The following is a 14506-nucleotide window of genomic DNA, read 5'->3' on the forward strand; positions in this document are numbered from 1 at the left end:
ACACTATTACATATATTATAGTGCAATACCCATAGAACGTCAGAATGGATACAAAATCACACCATAAATAATAAGATGGTAGAAACAAAAATTACATATTCAATTTGATCAGTGTGTTTAGCAGTAAGTTTATATGATGATAAAATTATATGCAGAAAATGATGTATAAATTTCTTACATTATTCAAAAATACATCCATAGTTTTAATGTGCAGTACAATGTTTGTTAGCATTAGCCACTAGACGTCAGACTGAGTTACGCAGATGTGGTGACTGGCCAAAAAGAACCCTTTACTGGGTGCTCTTACTAGTATCGATTTTGGTAAAAATCTTGTGTAGAACTGTGCTGTCCAATACGGTAGCCCCTAACTGTGTGTGGCTTTAAATTTAAATTAATTAAAATGAAGTAAAATTAAAAATTCCGTTCACCAGTAGCACTGGCCACATTTCAAGTGCTCAATAGCCCCATGTAGCCAGAGGTTGTTAAGTTAGACAATGCAAGTATAGAACATTTCCATCAACACAGAAAGTTCTATTGGACAGTGCTGGTATAGAGACTCTTGCTAGGAAGAGCTGGATAGTTGCTAAGCAAGACAGGTTTATTTCTCTTATAAGATCTTTCAGTTTATTCGGATGTAGGAAAACCACACAGAGTCCACAGCTTATTCTGGCTGATTCTCTGAGCAGCCTTCTGACTGAAATCATCAGCATCCAACCCCGACAAATCTCTGCAATTTCTGTCTCTGAACAAACTGTTAAAAATAAGAGCAGAAAGGGTAGGTCTAACTATGGGATTCCAGATTCAGAGCTTTGTGAAAGGTGATTGAAAGTAATCCAGCTGATGCCTTATCTTTTATTTTATTAGGCTTCCAGACAGTTCCAGTCAATTCTGCAGGAAAGACAATCACTCCCTGCTTGGGAAGAAAGAGAAACCATTCTTAAATTGTTGAGCAAGCACCAGGTGCTTGTTATAAGTGGTATGACTGGGTAAGAATGCAATTTATTCGTAATGTATGTAAATATGATATCTGCCCTGGTTACCATAACCAGTTCTGCTTTTAAAAACCCAGTAGCTGGTGTTATTTGTGCTTTTTCCTGTCAAATATTAAATAATATTTCACAGAGGCTAATATTGCAACTTCTGTAGCCAACAGAGCCAAATTACAAAAAACAAAAACAAAACTCAGAAATCCATCTAGGAATTTATAGACGTTGTGCACTTTTGCCTTGAGACAATTTTAAGGCAAAAAGCCTAGCTAAAGGCTTTTAACAAGGTTAATTTTTAAATATAAAGGATAGGTCCAGAACATTTAGCTTCAAAACTTCTCATCTTCTAAATTTATTCTGATTTCCTTAGAGCTTTTATTTGTTCTTTTAAGAACAACTTAGGGCCCATTATTTTTTTCTGTTTAACATTCTCCATATGTTATCCAAACCTATTTAGCAGGGACAAATTGCAGGCTTAATTTAGTTCTGTATTCAAGGGTATTCAATTTAATAATTACATTTGTGCCCAGACTCAGTGATATAGTAGTAACTTTGTATCTTCCAGTTTCTTATCTTTTTAAAGATTTTATTTATTTATTTATTTTCCCCCCAAAGCCCCAGTAGATAGTTGTATGTCATAGCTGCACATCCTTCTAGTTGCTGTATGTGGGACGTGGCCTCAGCATGGCCAGAGAAGCGGTGCGTCGTTGCGCGCCTGGGATCCGAACCCGGGCCACCAGCAGCGGAGCTCGAGCACTTAACCGCTAAGCCACGGGGCCGGCCCCAGTTTCTTATCTTTTTAGCTACAGTCCACTTTTAGCCAAATCAATACACATCAAAGGGGAAAATATTTTAATAATCATAAGCTAATACTCATTTCTTTAGGATTCATGTACAGAATTCTCATTCCTAGAGGCATTTACACACCTTAATCTAATGTTTATTTAATAGTCCCAATTTTGCAAGTAATACTACACTATCATTTGATTGCCCTGTTAATCTGAGTGCAAATTCCAACGAGTTACCAGCTGTAGATAATGAGACGTTAGGTAGGTTTAGAAGATAGGGGAAGCTGAAGAGCTTTTATTCTGATTAGCTTTCTCACTTCCCTCATTGTATATGATTGCTGCTTTAGTTAACTAGCATTTGAAAACTCTCATTTTAGGATTTGTTTTTACATACAGATGTGGGAAAACCACACAGATTCCACAGTTTATTCTGGATGATTCTCTGAATGGACCACCTGAGAAGGTGGCTAACATCATCTGTACCCAACCCCGACGAATCTCTGCAATTTCTGTCGCTGAACGTGTTGCTAAAGAGAGAGCAGAAAGGGTGGGTCTGACTGTGGGATACCAGATCCGGTTAGAAAGTGTCAAGGTTTGTATGGTCTGCTTTTTTCCTGATAACAGAAATTTACAATTTTCAAGTATGAAGATTTCTTGGGGTCTGGAGATTCATGGACAATTTGGGATATATACTTCAGTGGGACTGGAATCCTTTTTAGAAACATTTTGGTATAAGAACTCTCATTTGAGTGTACTTGATTTCCTCTAGAAAGACCTTTTATTCTTTAATGGTAGAAGTGATCTAGTAAGTGCTGTTTTGCTCTTAAAACTGGGTCTTAATCCATTTAACCAAATAAGGAATGGCCAAATTCAGAATTGATTTCATCATTCACTATTGTTTTTATGTTTTATAATAATTTTTGAATGCTTTTTATCAGTCTTAAAATTTTCCTGTAAAGTAGAAAAGCTTTTACTGTGGTCGCCAGCAGGAAACTGTGCATTTAGTATGGTTTCATATTAAGTGGAACTGCTGATGCTTTCAATATTCTTTATCCCTATCCATTCAAAATAGCTTTGCCAGGAAAGTGTTTCCTTTTTTCAGAAATGTCATGAATGTTTTCTGTGCTCTTTTTACTTGTAAGTCCTCAGCCACCAGACTGTTATACTGCACGACAGGAGTGCTGCTGAGAAGGCTAGAAGGAGATACAGCTCTACAAGGAATCACCCATATCATTGTTGATGAAGTTCATGAGAGGACAGAAGAAAGGTAAAACAAAGATTTTCCAAGTGAATATCCACACACATAAAATGAAGACATGGCTGAAAGAATTTTATTCTGCTTCCAATTCAGTTTCTTAAGGCTAGTAATGGTATTTTGCCATAGAGACGGCCTAAGTTAGAAAAGAGGAACTGCTTTCCTGCTCTCCAGGGTCTGTAACACTAAAAATGCTAGGAGAGCACATGTTGATCACTAGAAGAGTCATCCTATTAGATGGGCATCATCTGATAAGGGTTACTTAACAGGGCCAGCCGTGTGGTGTAGTGGTTAAGTTTGTGCGCTTAGCTTGGGTGGCCCGGGGTTCACAGGTTTGGATCCTGGGTGCAGACCTATGCACCTCTCATCAAGCCATGCTATGGTGGCATCCCACATACAAAATAGAGGAGGATGGGCACAGATGTTAGCTCAGGGCCAGTCTTTCTCAGCAAAAAGAGGAAGGTTGGCAACAGATGTTAGCTCAGGGCCAATCTTCCTCGCCGGAAAGAAAAAAAGAGAGAGAGAAAGAGAGATTCTTAACACCCTCCTGGGCATTATGCTGAGCTGGACACTGTACTTAGCAGGAAGAACAGATGTAATGCATGCTGTAGCTGATGGATTGGTTAATATGTTCTTCCTTGTTTGTTTATTTGGTCAATCATTCAGTCCTGACATTCATTCGTATATTTATTGAGTCTGTATTAAGTGCCAAGCGATCTATTAATTGCTGGGGATACTATAGTAAACAAACATATATGGTTCCCTTTATCTTTTATGGTCAAGTAGGGAAAACAAATAAGGAACAAGTCAAGAAATATATAAATAATTACAAATTGTAGTAAGTACTGTGAAGGAATAAGTAGGATGCTGTGTTTAGGGGGAGAGATCCATGAAATGGTCAGAGATCATAACTCTGAAGAGATGACATTTAAATTAAAAATGGAAGTATGAGCAGGAGTCCCATGTAACAAATGGGGGCAAGGCCAGCATTCGCAAAGACTCTGCAATGAGAAAGGGCCTCATGAGTCCAGAAACTAGAGGAAGGCCAGTGAAGCTGGTGTGTAGTGAATGAGGGGAAAAGTGGCCGGTGGAAAAAGCAGGAGCCAGACTTCTAGGGCCTTATACACCACGGATGAAAAAGCAACTGGATTTTATTTTAATGGAATTAGAAGTCATTAAAGGGTTGAGGTATAAAATCAAAATTCTCATATTTTAAAAGGAAGGGCCACGGGCCGGCCCCGTGGCTTAGCGGTTAAGTGCACGCGCTCCGCTTCTGGCGGCCCGGGTTCGGATCCCGGGTGCGCACCGACACACCGCTTCTCCGGCCATGCTGAGGCCGCGTCCCACACACAGCAACTAGAAGGATGTGCAACTACGACATACAACTATCTACTGGGGCTTTGGGGAAAAATAAATAAATAAATAAAATTATTTAAAAGGAAGGGCCAGGTAAACAGATGGCATTAATCATAGTTTGTCACATGGATTATGCTCTAGAGCAGTGAAAAAAAGTGGGAAAAAGAGAGACAATTCCATGAAAATTATGAGGCTTTCCCAAAAGGACTGTACTATTATGACTATCTTGAGAAGAAGAAAGAAAGTCTAAGTAAAGATGGCAGGCTGACAGAGAAGCAGAAAATAGCTGATAGCAAAACTAAAAGAAGAAATAACCAAAAAACAAATGTGAAAAGAAGCCCCAGCTACTGTTGATAAAAAGTTTTTAAGAACTGAACAGGGCAGACATGTGAACAGAAGACTATTTGTTAGAAGAGATAAATACACTAATATATAGTAAATAGGAAATATAAAGTAATTAAAAACTAAAGAAAAGCAGACTTTCATATAAAAAGAATAGATCAAAATAAAAAGAATTTCTAGAACAAGATAATAATAAATTTTAAACGACTGTACACAAAACACTGAGAATCTTTGAGGGGCAAATATTCTTTTTGTAGAGACTCCAGGAAAGAGTAGGGGAAAAATAAATGGTAAATAATGTCGTTTTGCAGCTAAATATTCAAAGGAATATTTGAAAGAAGAAATTTTTTTAACAGAGTCACTGAACAATGTGGAAGAGGAAATCAAAACGTTCAACCAGACTAATAATATTTAACTGATTGTGTTATCAAAATAAATTAAAATTTTAGGGGAAATTATATCTAGTGTAATTTTGAATATAAAGAAGAGCTTTGGAGAGCAAGCCCTGATGGTCTGGTTGTTAAAGTTCAGCGCTCTCACCGCTTCAGCGGCCCGGGTTCGTTTCCTGGTTGCAGAACCACGCCACCCATCTGTCAATCGCCATGCTGTGGCAGCAGCTCACATAGAAGAACTAGAAGGACTCCCAAACAAATCCTAGTTGTATATACAACCATGCACTGGGGCTTTGGGGAGGGGGAAAAAATGAAAAAGGAGGAAGCTTGGCAACAGATAATAGCTTAGGGTGAATCCTTCTCTGCAAAAAAAAAAAAAAAAAGAATAGCTTTGGGTTTCATAACATTTATATTTCCGCAGACTTAGAGAAACTGGAGCATAGCACTGAATCTAGTTCCTGGCTGCAATAGTGTTCTCAAAAAGAGAAAGATATTTTTAAGACCTAATGACCTATAGAATATCAGCAATTAAAAATTCAAAATATTTTCACATCTCAATAAAGGTAAATTACCCATTGGAGAAGGGAGATTCGAGCATTTACAAATACCAGTCTTTGGGAAAGGAGTTTACAAATTACAGTCATGCGTTGCTTAACGATGGGGATATGTTCTGAGAAATGCATCATTAGGCAATTTCGTGATTGTGCGGACATCACAGAGTGTACTTACACAAACCTAAATGGTATAGCTGACTACACACCTAGGCTGTAAGGTACTAATCTAATGGGACCACCATCACATATGCGGTCCATCATTAACCGAAGCGTTGCTGTGTGGTACATGACTGTATAAGAAAAAGTAGGGAATATTTGCTAGCTCTGATTGAAAAAGGCAGAAAATAGGAGTAAAATCTAGGAACTAAGATCCCTAAAAATACAGACAAGATTAAAGGTTGAATATAGAAAGGTTACAGTTGTGTTAGTGTAAAATTTTTAATAAATTTCCTGATCAGAGAGACAACAACATGATTATTCTACAACATTTAGAAAATATCAAAGAAATGTCAAGAAGGAGAATTTCTGTCCCGTATAAAATTACTAATTGCATGTTATAATTTTTGTCTGTTTTCTTCTGGGAGTGTATTGGGAGTTAGGGGAGAGATGTGGTAGAGAGATGTATCTCTACAAACACTCTTGGGATTATATAGTTTTGTGTGCTGCTTTTGATTTAATAGTTAACATGATAACAAAACTATCTTTGAAATTATTATTAATTGCATAAGGAAATTCTAAAGTATGGATGTACCATAAATTACTTAACCTTTTGCCTATTATATTATTTTCCTTTTCCTTAAAAAAGAAACAAAATTGTCATAAATGTAATTAAATTAAAGAGAACTAAATGGTACAAGAACATGCTGTCATTAAAAGTTCAAGCAATACAGATAAAGTGAAAGTCCCCTTTAACACTCCCAAACAATTCCTAGTCCCTTCTCCAGAGATAACTACAGTGAAAGATTGGTAATATGTCCTTCTGTACATTGACTTATTTGTTTACTTTGTTAGAATTAAGTACTTCTGTTTTCTGGCCTTTTTTTGTTACACAAATGATATATTTATTTAGTAAGTCAGCAAATATTTGTTGAGTGTCTACTATATTCCAGGCATTGTTCTAGATCCTGGAGTTGCAAACAAAATAACCAAGATCCCTGTCCTCATAGAGCTTATCTTCTAGTGGGAGAGCCCAACAATTAGCAAAATAAATAAGTAAAATATGTTAAATGCTAACAAGAGGAAAGGTAATATGAAATGTAAGGGAGGGGAGCATTTGAAATTTTAAATAGGGTGGCCAGGCATGACCTGGCTAAAAAGTATCTTTTGAGTAAAGACTTGAAGGAAGTGAGGGAGCTACCTCTGTGAATGTCTGGGAGAAGTCCATTCCAGGCAGATTAATAACATATGCAAAGGACCTGAGGTCCATGATTCGAGGACCGTAAGGAAGACAGTATGGTTGAAGCCAAGTGAATAAGAGGGAGAGCGGTAGAAAATGAGTGGTGGGGCTACAGATCATGTCATGTAGGGCCTTGTTAGTGAGGACTTTAAAAAGTCATTGAGGGCCGGCCCTGTGGCTTAGCGGTTAAGTGTGCGCGCTCCCCTGCTGGCGGCCTGGGTTCGGATCTCGGGCACGCACCGGCACCCCGCTTCTCCGGCCGTGCTGAGGCCACGTCCCACATACAGCAACTAGAAGGATGTGCGGCTATGACATACAGCTATCTACTGGGGCTTTGGGGGGAAAAATAAATAAATAAATAAATAAAGTCGTTGAAGGATTTTGAGCAAAAAGTGGCAGAATCAGATTTACATTTGAACAGAATTAATAATCTACCATATTGAGAATGGATTTCAAGGAGGCAAGGGCTGAAGCAGGGAGACCAGTTAGAATATAGCCATTCTACAGTACATATCGTTCTACAACTTGGATTTTTTTCACTAACAATATATCTTAGAGATATTTTTATGTCGGAATTTAGAACTCTACCTTATTCCTTTTATCTGTCTCATGTTATTCCATAGAATGGATGATATTGTTATAATTAACCATATCTCGGTTGATGGACATTTAGGTAGTTTTTATTGTTTTACTATTACAAAGAATGCTGAAATGAAAATCTTTGTATATGCCTCCTTATGTACATGTAGATATCAAGAAGTAGAATTATCAATGCAGTGATAAATCTTTTTGATATTTTGATTGGTACTGCAATGGATTTAGTTTATTTGGGGAAAAATTGCTGTCTTTATAATGTTAAGTCTTCACATCTAGGAACATGACGCATCTTTCTATGAGTGTTATAATTTTTTCACATAGGTTTTACACATTCCTTGCTCAAAATATATCAAAAGTTATTAATTTTTATGTATCGAATTTGTTTGATCCTCAAGTATTTCTTTTATTTCCTCTAGTGATTTCTTGCTGCTAGTTTTGAAGGACATTGTGTTGCAGAGACCAACTCTTCAAGTTATTCTGATGAGTGCAACTTTAAATGCTGAGCTCTTTTCAGAATATTTCAATTCCTGCCCAGTCATTACTATACCAGGTGATTAAAATGAGTCATTAAATATATATCGTTCTAATAAGCAAATATTCTGAAATTAATTTGAGATATAATTAATAGGTATTTATGCCTCTTTCTAGAGAAGTGAATGGTTTGTAGCAAATAAAATCATAACCGTATAATGAAATTAATAAGGAGATAACATACCCATTTTATGGGAGATTTCAATTTTATGTGTGCTTTTTAAAGAAGTCTAGGTTATTAGGATTTCTAGCATTCCATTGTGTTTAACATCAAAAATGTGCATTTATAATGGTAATCTGTCATAAAGAGGGAAGTTGTATTGGTGTATAGCTTATTTGTTCATTGCTGGATTCTGCTAAATTTCTGGATATTTGTTCACTCTGGGGGAAAGTGAAGTTGGGTAGTCTGGGTCTTCTTTTGGTGCTTTCAGTTTCATTTTGAGATTAATTTATCACCTTGGGCTTTGGTTTATCCTTCTGCAATTGATTGGCAGAGGGACAATTTGGAAGCACTGACTGATGAATAATACAGTAGTCCCCCCCTTATCCATGGTTTCAGTTACCTGCGGTCAACCACGGTCTGAAAATGTTAAATGGAAAATTCCAGAAATAAACAATTGGTAAGTTTTAAATTGTATACTGTTCTGAGTAGCATGGTGAAATCTCACGCCATCCTGCTCTATCCCTGTCCGGGACATGAATCATCCGGAATCAGTCTGCCCAGGACGTACATCCACACTGTTTACTACCCACCCATTAGTCACTTAGTGGCTGTCTCAGTTATCAGATTGACTGTTGTGCTATCACAGTGCTTGGGTTCAAGTAACCCTTATTTTACTTAATAATGGCTCCAAAGCACAAGAGTAGTGATGCTGGCAATTCAGATGTGCCAAAGATAAGCTGTAAAGTGCTTCCTTAAGTGAAAAGGTGCAAGTTCTCGACTTAATAAGGAAAGAAAAAATACCGTGCTGAGGTTGCTAGGATCTATGGTAACTTTTATTACAGTATATTGTTATAATTGTTCTATTTTATTATTAGTTATTGTTGTTCACCTCTTACTGTGCCTAATTTATAAATTAAACGTTATCATAAGTATGTGTGTATGGGAAATAACATAGACTATATATAGGGTTCGGTACTATCTGTGGTTTCAGACATCCACTAGGGGTCTTGGAACAGATACCCCATGGATAAGGGGAACTACAGTAGTACTTCTTGTTCTAGTTATAGAGGGTATTGACAGTAGATTTAAAGAAGAAATTATATGCTTGATCTAGAATACAATTCTTAAATATTTAAAGGTCCCCTCTGGAGGAGGAGAGAGGGTGGGAAATGTGTAACAGGTTAAAAAAGAAGAGGTAAAAAAAAGACTAGCAAATGATCGTCTTTCCGCCTGTACACTTCTGTGTTCTTTCCTAACTGGAATCTACCCCTTCCAATTTCTAGTATCAAAAGCTGGGTTTTTTTGATACTTTTAAGACCACAGAACAAATAGTGTCTTGTTGTGCCAAGCTTTGTTTTAAGAGAATTTTACGTATACAAACTATTTCAAGATAGTTCAACAGATATTCTGAGACTTTTCTATTTTATTTTCTAGGTCGTACATTTCCTGTTGATCAATTTTTTCTGGAAGATGCAATCGCTGTGACAAGGTAAGGAAGATGTTAATTATGATTCAGTGAAAGTCTTTGAAAACAGAATTATTATTTTACCTCAGTGTGCCAGGATACTGATGAATGTGTTAGTTTTTCTTCTAATTTTTCTATTTGAGCATTTTATTTTCCCCTTTCAGCAAATATTTATTATACAAATTATTTGCAATTCACAGGCAATATTGTATATTAAGTGTACTTAATATAAACCCTAATGCAATATAAACCGTAATGGACTTTGAATGATAATGAGGTGTCGATGTAGGTTCATCAGTTGTAACAACTGTACCGCTCTGGTGGGGGATGTTGATAATGGGGGAGGCTGTGCATGTATGGGGGACAGGAGGTATATGGGAAATCTCAGTACTTTCTGCTCAATATTGCTGTGAGCCTAAAACTGCTCTAAAAACTAAGTCTATTAAAAAATGATGAAGGACCTGTTATATGGAGAATTTGACATGAAAAAAAGAGTACTGATTCTGCAGATAGACTGCAAGTAATTAAATCCCTTTACTTACTAACTGTAACATTGGTGAGTAGCTTAATTTCTCTGTGACTCAGTTTCATCATATGTAAAATGAATATATTAATAGTAGCTGCTTCACAGGGTTGTTATGAGGATTGATTAATTAATACTTGGCGTTAATACTTGCAAAGTGCTTAGTACTGTGCCTGGCACATAGCAAATGCTTTATAAATTTAGCTATTATTATCATCATCCTTCTATCCTCAAGGAGTTTGCAGTACAGTGTGAGTGTTAAGATGTCTGTATAATTTCAGTACTGGTTAGAAAAGGGTCATGTCTCCTGGATACAAACAGATTTCTCTCCTTTGAAAGCCCTGCTTCCTCTTCCTACTCTTTGACCTTGATGATTCCCCAGGGTTTTATCTTTACACTGTTTTTCTCACTGTTAAGCTCTTCCTCAGCTTTCCTAGACTCATGTGATTTCAGCTGTTGCCTCTGTGCCAAGAACTCCCAGATCAGTATCTTCATTCCTGACCTCTGGGCTCCAGAATGAAACGTACTTGATATCTGCCACCTTGAACTCAACTCAGAGTTTTTTTCCTTCTCCCTGCTCCTTCCATTCCTAATAAGCCCCCCTCCTAATTCTGTCTTTATTTAATGGTATGATATTCTCAAGCTAAAAACCCCCAAACAGTGGCTATCAAACTTTAGTGTGCAACAGCATGCTTAGGGAGCTTATTAAAATTATTTTCTGGGCGCTATCCCACAACCATTGAATGTGACTCTCCGGGGAAGTCATCTTTCAACTAGTTTACCTGTCTTCATTCTCTCACTTTTTCAAACTCACTGCCTCCAGGATTATCTTAAAACAGAGCCAAAAGCATTCCAGTGTGTTCCTCGCCAGAAATAGGGCACAGCCAACAGAGTCCTAGACTGGATTAATAGCGTGTGGAAGAATAGCACATGAATTAGGCAGAAACAGAGCAACATTCTGCTCAACGAGCACATCAAATAGGTGAACATTTTTGTTCCTCACCAACAGACCCATATACACGCAGACACATTCGTTCATCTCCTTCCTCAGGTATGTGTTACAGGATGGAAGCCCCTATATGCGCTCCATGAAACAGATGTCAAAGGAGAAGCTTAAAGCAAGGCGCAACAGAACTGCATTTGAAGAAGTGGAGGAAGACCTGAGGCTCTCCCTTCACCTCCAGGATCAGGATTCTGCCAAAGATGCAGTGCCAGATCAACAGTTAGATTTTAAGCAGCTCCTAGCTCGCTATAAAGGTAATGTGTTTCCTGGGGGAATATTACAATTATGCCAGAGATAGCTAGTTTTTTCCCCCTGCCATGATCCAGAAGAAGAAAAATGTGGCTCTTTTTACATAGTTACATGATCTTTAATTCATCAAAACAACCTTAAACTTAGAAAAATAGTAATTCCAACACCTATTAGATTGTAATTGTTATTATATTTACCAGTGGGGTTTTTTCTGATTATTAAAGAAATATATTCATTATAGAAAAGTTGGGAGGTAGTAAAATATAAATTATATTCTTGAATATTTTGTAACTTTTTATTTTGCTATGATTTTAAATTCAAAATTAAAAGTTTGTGAGACTGTACAATGAACTCTCAGGTCTATAGACAGATTTCAGGGGTGTTGGTAAAGCCATTAACATCACATGTATTTTTCAGGGAAGATCCATAACTTTTATCATTTTCTCAAAGGAACCTAAAGGTTAAGAGTCACTGTTGTAAGGATGCTGTGAAAACTGTGGTCTCTGTCTGTTCATTTCCATGGGTTATTGTTACCTGGACTTCCATCTCATCTGACTGGTGATTTGATTGAATCTGGAAGTGGTTTCTAAAATGTATTTAACTTTGAATTTTATTTCTAGAACTAAACTGTCAATAAATGTGTGGTGGATACAAGAGGGGAAGGAAGGAGGAAAGTTAAAAGTTACCTGTCTGGACCTTTCCAGCAGGGGCAGGAGCCTGCTCTTTAGGTCATTGTTCAAGCAAAAAGTACTTCTAGTGTGAGCTTGTATTTTCTGAGACACTGAGAAAAAAAGTTCATTTCAGTACATTAAATGTGAACATCTGTGTTATTAAATCCAATCAGGACAGTTACCTTGTCCCCAGGCAAGTTGTCTTCAATAGGTATAATTATCCTTCGGATTTTTACCTTTCTTTCAGGGGTTAGCAAATCAGTCATCAAAACAATGTCCATCATGGATTTTGAAAAGGTTAATCTTGAATTAATAGAGGCCTTGTTAGAGTGGATTGTGGATGGAAAGCACTCCTACCCTCCAGGTAACTGCTTCTTGTCTTCATTTATGTGTGAGATGGCAGAAGGGAAGGGAGCTTACTTACTGAGATAATGGGCAGTGTGGGGACAACCTCCCTTCCTGGAGCCCCCGCACCCATCCCTACCTTTTCTCCCCTAGTTGTGTGTAAAAGTTGCTTGTTAGGCTTTTCAGGGGGAAATTTTACCTTTTCCTTTTGAGGTTCACCCACTGTTTTTGCTCACACCGAGCATAAAGATGTTAACAATACAAAGTCCCAGAGGAAGAAAGCTGAAAAGAAGGCCTGGATAATCCACACATTAAACACTCAGTCCTTGGCTGAATGCGAGTCTAGTAATGAGTGTTTGGATTACATGAAGACTGTGCACATGGAGGCCACAGGGCAGTGGGGTTAAGAGAACAGGCTTCAGAGTCTGATAAACTTCCCAGCTCTGCTACTCAGGGACTCTGTAATCTTGGACAAAGTCCTTATCTTTTCTCTGCCTCGCTTTCCTTGTTTGTAAAATGAAGACAATAATAAATCTTGTTACATAAAGCTATTTTGAGGATTAAAAGAAAACATATGTAAAGCACTTAGCACAGTGCCTGGCATATAGTTAATGCCCAGTAAGTACTAACCCTAATAATGATAATATTATAACTATAATAATACAGTTATCATTATCATTATTGTTACTGTTACTACTACTGCTACTATAACACAGAGCAATCACTACTTTCCCCTTACGCACTGTCTTCCTGTTCTGGTGGCCTTCTTGCCTCACTTGGCAGTCTCTTGTCCCCAGAATGAATGCCCCAGATCTTCTCATAACTGAATCCTTCACATCATTTAGGTTTCTGTCTAAAGTTTTCTCTTCAGAGAAGTCTTCTCTGACCACCCTATCTGTTGTCTTGCCCCTCCTTACTCAATAATAATATCCAAAAATGATTTTCATTTTCATTATAGCACTTAACACTATCCAAAATTATAGTCCTTACTGATGGTCTCCTTCGATAGAATGTAAACTCCTTAAGAATAAGGATTTCTTGTGCACCACTGTATTCCTCAGACCCTAGAACAGTGCCTGGAATATTTAGGTATAGAGTAAGTATTTGTTGTATGAATAGACCCAGCCAATCTTGGGTGATTATTAAGTGGAATCATAGATCAAAAAATTATTTTATGTGCTTTTTACACAGTGCTTGAAAGAAATGGGAATGGCTGCCCTCCTCTGCTTAAACGTTAATCATTATATGGTATTTTCTAAAGAGACGTGTGAGCCACGTAAAATTATGGAAGTGCCTTGTTTCTCGTCTCTTGACAAGTAGCCAGTGTTGGCTAATGCATTGTCACTGGACTGAATTAACTTATTTCATGCCAAAAGAAAAGACTATTATTGAAAAAAATCAAGGGGGCCAGCCCAGTGGCGTAGTGGTTAAGTGTGCGCGCTCTGCTGCAGCGGCCTAGGGTTCGCAGGTTCGGATCCTGGGAGCCCACGGATGCACCGCTTGTCAAGCCATGCTGTGGCAACATCCCATATGAAATGGAGGAAGATGGGCACGGATGTTAGCCCAGGGCCGATCTTCCTCAGCAAAAAGAGGAGGATTGGCATAGATGTTAGCTCAGGACTGGTCTTGCTCACAAAAAAAAAGAAAAATCAAGCATAGTAGACAGAAAGAAATGTTAGATAATTACCTGAATTCAAAGCAGAGTAGATGTAGTGATTAGAGTCCGTGATATGTTTGTGAATATTAAAGATATCCCTGATACAGATGACCAACCCATGAGGGCAGAGCAGATCAGAAGGCACATAAAAATATAGACAAAAAAATGTTTTCCAACCGTGTAGATTATTTTACCCCTCTTAAATTTTGTGGTATTTTAGTAGAGAGGAGCAT

General features: G+C 37.6%; 1 protein-coding gene across 3 annotated transcripts in view; it reads left to right on the top strand.

The window, feature by feature from the left end:
* The window catches only part of DHX57 (DExH-box helicase 57), a 57933-nt gene that overhangs the window by 18384 nt on the left and 25043 nt on the right, over window positions 1-14506 (top strand). For all 3 annotated transcript variants that reach the window (XM_058551390.1, XM_058551388.1, XM_058551389.1), the window contains exons 7-13: window positions 865-986; window positions 2171-2366; window positions 2917-3041; window positions 8083-8216; window positions 9795-9849; window positions 11400-11605; window positions 12519-12635. In XM_058551390.1, coding sequence (XP_058407373.1) covers window positions 865-986; window positions 2171-2366; window positions 2917-3041; window positions 8083-8216; window positions 9795-9849; window positions 11400-11605; window positions 12519-12635 — 955 coding nt within the window. The remainder of the gene's footprint in view (window positions 1-864; window positions 987-2170; window positions 2367-2916; window positions 3042-8082; window positions 8217-9794; window positions 9850-11399; window positions 11606-12518; window positions 12636-14506) is intronic.

Source organism: Diceros bicornis, chromosome 12 (assembly GCF_020826845.1).
Source record: "Diceros bicornis minor isolate mBicDic1 chromosome 12, mDicBic1.mat.cur, whole genome shotgun sequence".
NCBI classification, from domain to species: domain Eukaryota; kingdom Metazoa; phylum Chordata; class Mammalia; order Perissodactyla; family Rhinocerotidae; genus Diceros; species Diceros bicornis.